The sequence below is a fragment of the Epargyreus clarus genome, unplaced genomic scaffold (assembly GCF_041222505.1).
Source record: "Epargyreus clarus isolate Ecla_fem2 unplaced genomic scaffold, WU_Ecla_fem_2.2 ptg000005l, whole genome shotgun sequence".
NCBI lineage: Eukaryota > Metazoa > Arthropoda > Insecta > Lepidoptera > Hesperiidae > Epargyreus > Epargyreus clarus.
This window is the reverse complement of record NW_027332213.1, coordinates 897,667-903,666: the sequence shown is the minus strand read 5'-3', so window position 1 is coordinate 903,666 and position 6,000 is coordinate 897,667. Positions and strand designations below refer to the sequence as shown.

General features: G+C 33.1%; 1 protein-coding gene across 1 annotated transcript in view; it reads right to left on the bottom strand.

Annotated features, from left to right (window-relative positions):
* Window positions 1-5,193: 5,193 nt before the first annotated feature.
* LOC140757897 (uncharacterized) overlaps window positions 5,194-6,000 on the bottom strand; it is a 44,940-nt gene continuing 44,133 nt past the window's right edge. The window contains exon 2 of the mRNA XM_073093771.1: window positions 5,194-5,931. Coding sequence (XP_072949872.1) covers window positions 5,543-5,931 — 389 coding nt within the window. The 3' untranslated portion in view covers window positions 5,194-5,542. The remainder of the gene's footprint in view (window positions 5,932-6,000) is intronic.

Genomic DNA, 6,000 nt, shown 5'->3' with positions numbered 1-6,000 from the left:
ATTGTTATCTCAATAACGACTGCCCGTATATTGCTTACATTAACTGCCACCTACAAATATATATTTTTAACCAACATTTAATACTGGAGCTCAGTGGAATTGCTCACGTCCAAGTAATTTCTTTCCACTTCAAAATTTTAGAGACAAGTAAACTCTAGGAAACTCCCCGCACTTATCTACCTATACCAATTGGGTAGGTATGAGGATATAGAAGTTCTTTATTTTTCAAAGAATTAGTTAGTAGGTACATAATTTGCTACTAAAATACCCAAAGCAATTTATATTTTATTTATACCACGTACACCACACATAAAAGCATAACATTATGGCAACACTATTATGAAAAACAATTAATAAATATGACGGTGACCAATACTCATGTATTTTAAGTCGCGGATGTAAACTATAAAACTGGTCTCAATATAACATTGACAGGCTTTGGCGTTGACCTTGACCTTGTCGTATTATATATAATTAGTTTCAAAGTATGTATAGTAATTATTGCACGTTGTGGGTGATTACTGGCGTCGCTTTATAGATAAGGGTATGTTTTTTTTTATAAATAAATACAATTGTTAATGATAATTTAAGCAGGCATAAGGCACTTTTATTGATAATTCTCTATGCCGGTTGCCTATTAAAAAAAACTGGCCAAGAGCGAGTCCGATTCTCACACAAAAGTTTCTATACGTTAATTAGAAGAAATATATTGTTTAAGTTAAAATCACTTTAAACTAAATAAAAACTATGATGATTGCTTTCACCAATAGGTACTAGTATCTATAATATTTTAAAAATATTACTCGTCGCTCGATAACTTTAAACTCGATACGTATTTGTTAGCGAAGTAGAAGTCAGTATGAGACATTTGTAATTTTGTAAATTCACAGCCTTCGACTTCGAGGTGTGACTCGAAGGTTGTGATAATGTATGAGGACATAAATAGGTAGTAGTAAAGCTAGCAAGTCACCTGTGGCAGACTTCAGATAGGACACTAATGTTTTCTGGGGTTGATTAGAGATGTCCATGGGTGGCAGTAGTCACTTAACATCAGGAGACCATAATATGTTAATGGTTATGTTCAAAACGTAAAACACATTCTTATCCTATGTTCATCTTCTGAAACCAAGATTCATGTTAATAATAAACATGTAATTAATTTAAATTCAATTGCATTCAAACGCATTTTGAATTAAAATATTCACACACGTTTTTCATCTTTATACATCTATTTAAAATATGATTATATTGTTTTTTTTTATTTAGTTTAATAATTAATTTCGTTATCCTGACTATTTTTCCTCGTTCTCATTTTATCGTATTCAATTTTATATTTTTTACTCCTTAGTAAAAACGCTTCTCGTTTGAAGCAGTAAAGTAGCGACATCTATTGTGATTTCAAACAATTACTTGATATGCTGAGTGAACGTGAAACAGGCGAAACTACGTACCGGTCTATTACAGTACGGCTACGAAATGATTTGCATAACGTTCTATAGATGGCGCCCGTTGTATAATTATACGGGTTTTAAAGAAAGTTCTAGTTTATAGGAGTTAATATTGTACATCAGTATTTAGTTTAATCCACTTGTAACTTTGTAGTATGTAGGTATAGGTACGGAATCATAGAGAACTATATACACTTAATTCTGCAGCTGTGTTGATAAAGCAGTTAGTAATTTTTATAATCAGCTTTTTGGATATCATTAAATGATATCCAAAAAATGAAATGTTCATTTATTAAACATCAAATATACAGAGTTTCTAACTACTTATTTCATGTTAATTTATAAACCAGTACCCTTACCATGAGTATTTACGTTTTGACAAATATGACTGTTTTGGGATTTGTTTACGTATTTGCCCATATAATTTCCAATCAGCGCCCCTAGCGGATTGTGTCAGAACTTGGAAATTGTAAAGGGCCAATACGTAAACAAATACCAAAACAGTCATACTTGTCAAAACTTAAAAACTCATGGTAAGGGTACAGGTTAGTAGTATTTACTTAGATTTGCCTAATGCACACCTAACGCCACGTGCTTATAAAAATCTGTCTGTGGTCCGTACCTACCTAGTACCAACTGGTAGTTTAGCCTCAAGTGGAAGCACTGGTGCCAGATAAATTATAAGGTGTTTTCTGTAAGTGAAACATTACATTTAGTTGTTTACGCTTCCTATGATCTATATACTGGAACAAGGTTCAGTGTATACCTACATCGCATAAGTAGAATTAGGATTATTCCACTACTTTTGTACCTGTGATTATCTTATCTTCCACATTGTAACCCCTTTTATTTTCTAATTACATTACGAAAATGTTGACGCTCCTACTCTACTTAATTTTGAATGCGTTATTTATCTCAGAATTATTTCTACGTTTAAGGTGAAAGAACTCTTCCTGATTTGACTCGAAATATCTCTACCTCACTTAGATATTGCCTTTTAACAAGCTTGGTTAAGTGCTGCTGTGTTATGATTCAAAGGTTATAATAAGTGAGCAATTCAACTGCAGAGCTCTATCATCTCGATAGGAACACCAGCAGTAACAGTCGTGGTTCAAATTTCAGGCACGTAACTCTATTTACTCGGAGTTATGTGCTTATTAGAAATGAATAATCACTCCTCAAAATAGTGAAGGAAAATATCGTATCTACACATGTGAGGGCTTTTTTCAAAAGTTATTAAGGCATGTAGAGTTTACCAGTTCGTTTATGGGTAGCACGGTGGACTATGACCTAAACCCCGGTCATTCTGAGTGGAGAAGCCCAGCAGTGGGACTGTAATGAGTGGACGACATGAATGTTATTTCTCAGTTGAAACTTGTTGACTCCACTACATTATCTGTGCGCTATTGCTACTATCTTCTATTATTTATGGAGTATCCAAGGTGGTAGGAACTCTAAGTGGTAAATAACAGCAGTGATAAGTTCCGCTGTATTCCTGTATTCAGGGTCGAAGGCTATGGAAGGCTACGATACATACTCGTCCAAGGCTTTCCAACTTAGTCCTTAGAAGTAGCAACCTCAGGTAGAATCTAATCTTATCAGGGGTTGATTACATATGTCCATGGGCGGCAGTAGCCAATGAGTTACCATCAGGTGGACTGCATGTTTGCTTGATAGGTGCTTCAATATTATATTACAAAAACTGAACACAGCAAAATATTCGGGATAAAGGCAAATAAAAGTTCCATTTCAAAATAGATATAATTAATTTATTGATAAGAAGTACTTAAGATAAAAAAATGTACACACACTCCTTTTCATATCGCAACTGGTATATACATAATCAGTTATGTATAACACGACACCTGTACAATAATTACACTACAATGTATATTCTACCACTTAATAAATTAATCGAAAAATGAGCTTTGGTTTTAAATTATATTGTAAAAAAATATTATATTAAATGATGTAAAAGTTAACGCCTAGACGAATGTTGTATTCGTAAAAAAATAAAAATAATCAAAACAAAATACAACCTTTAATTCTGCCATTACCAATGTAATAAGGAACAGATAATCTAAAAGTTTTATCAAAAATGGTTACAACTCAAAAATTCTGTAGCGATGCATATTTTTTGTAATTACAAAAGGTAAATATAATAATTTACTCTTATGTAAGATTTACTTCTTATGGTTTTAGGATTTACAATTACATATATTGTTAACTTATTTGACGTGAACATAACAGTAAGTTAATATTTAAGTGTAAATCTTTTGCATCACTTCAAAATATGTTTTAAAAAGTCGAAACTTAAGACTAATTAATCTCATCCTACGCGATTCACTACCAGCCGAATAACACAATCTTAACTCTAAAAGAAATGCATAGAATTATATGAAATATATATACCTATGAATTATGAAGAATACTCAGGTATTTTTTCTGAAACATTTTACGAAATTCTATAGAAAGTAAATGTATTTATTGTAACAAGATAACTGCACCATATTTAGGGACAATTAGTACTTCAGTATTATTTATTTTTGCAAGATATAATTATGTCTGTTGGACTGTAACTTGTGGCGCTTCTTCTCTAAAGTGTAAAACTGTAAACCTTCCGAAGCGGTGGTAGATGTTGACGTTCAAAAAGAGTTTTATGTGAATCAACTTTGAATAATGGATTTTAATTTTGTATGTATTTTGTGTTTTTTGGTTATGATTGATGATATATATCACTTATCTGACAAAACTATATAATGTCCTACCTAAAATACTGAAAATATCTGATAAATAAATTACTATCCAACATTTTTAAAACGTCTTTGTAAAATCATTTTGGAAACAGCGAAGCAAGAAGTTTGGGAGGTAACAAAGGCTTATCTTTTTCGGATAAAATTAAGAAATTAGAAACAGATTTCAATAAAATACTAGTGGCATTGTACCGCCAAGTAAACACTGTAGTAGGTGTTCATAATTTTAAATTAAATGTCTAGAAAAATATAGCTCGTAGGTAGGTACATACTAAGATATTTTATGATAGATATTAAAAAAGAAAATATGAAGAAAAAATTCTATAATGCAAAAGCTTTTTAGAATTAAAATTATATCAAGATTGTATATTCGGCGTTTACAGAAAATTGTACACATTTACAAAGTTTAACGAAGGTTTCAAATGAACTGGACTTAACGTTACAATGTTATAATGAAGTTCAGGGGACTTACTACCATCTTTTAAAACAATATTAGTTTAATCATACATACAAATTTCGTACCACGACCTCGTTAAAGTAGGATTGTTTTTATAATATTACAATAAGCAGTTTTGTATGATATCGGTCGAAATTATACATTCTTTTTCTTGCAAGAAGTTTATTTTTTTTAGGCAAAATATGACAATTTCAATTAGTTTTATACAATCAATAAACGAAAAATGAATAAGGCATCTTTCGGCAAGAATGTTTTAAACTGTTGAAAACAAAACTGTTTTAAGGAGGTCGTGGTACGAAACAAAATAATGTTGATTCAATATTGAAATAAAACTTTCCTGAAGTATGTCTGTTTTTAAAAGATGGTGGTAGGGTCCCAGTTTTTATTACATTGTTAGGGATATACCATTTGTCAAAATTATATAACTTGTTTTTTAATTTTAGTTGAATATTATACACTTAGAATTACAATGACGTAAGTAAAAAAAACGTCGAAGTCTTAAGTAAGTATAAAATGACTATAAATTCTGCTAGATAGGAAAAAAAAAAATTAGATTATGAAGCAATTGAACTCAACACTTCTGATTCGAATAACTAATTTTCGTGGGTGCACAGTAGGTATTTGTAATTATTTTCGTCATTATAATTTTTAAGGGACGATTTTTGCAAGTGTTAATAGTGTTTTACTAATTGAATGTCCGTGGTTACTTCTTATAATTTTCCTTAACATTTTAGAATATAATATTGGCACATGGCATAACCCGTTATCCGCGAAGACTAAGTCCAATACCAGATACTCCAATCACAAGAAATCTGATTGCAAACAGTAGCTAACGTTACTCGCAATAGACACGACTGAGCACTGAGAAACGTCTATTCACACGTTTAGCTGGACTCCCGGCTGTTCTCGCTGGAGCCGACGGGCGCGTGGGTCACCGTGGAGGGCACGTCCGGGGCCACGATCAGGCCTTCTTTGATCCGCTTCTTTTGCTTCATCCGTCGGTTTTGGAACCAGATTTTCACCTGAGTTTCATTCAGTTGCAGAGCTGAGGCGATTTCTATCCTCCGCGCTCTCGTAAGGTACTTGTTGAAATGGAACTCCTTCTCGAGCTCCGTGAGCTGCTTGTTGGTGAAGTTGGTGCGGCCGGTGTTGTTCAGGTTGAGCAGCGGGTTGGCCAGCATCTGGCTGCCGGTTGGGGTGCGGAGACCGTCCTGAGGACTCCCCAGCACTCCCTGGCTGACGAACTCCGCCGGCGGTATCATCAGCTTCGGAGCTGCAACAAACGGTGAAAATAAGTATGCTGTTACTGATATAGTTTTGAGGGAAATTAGTTGTAGAGATT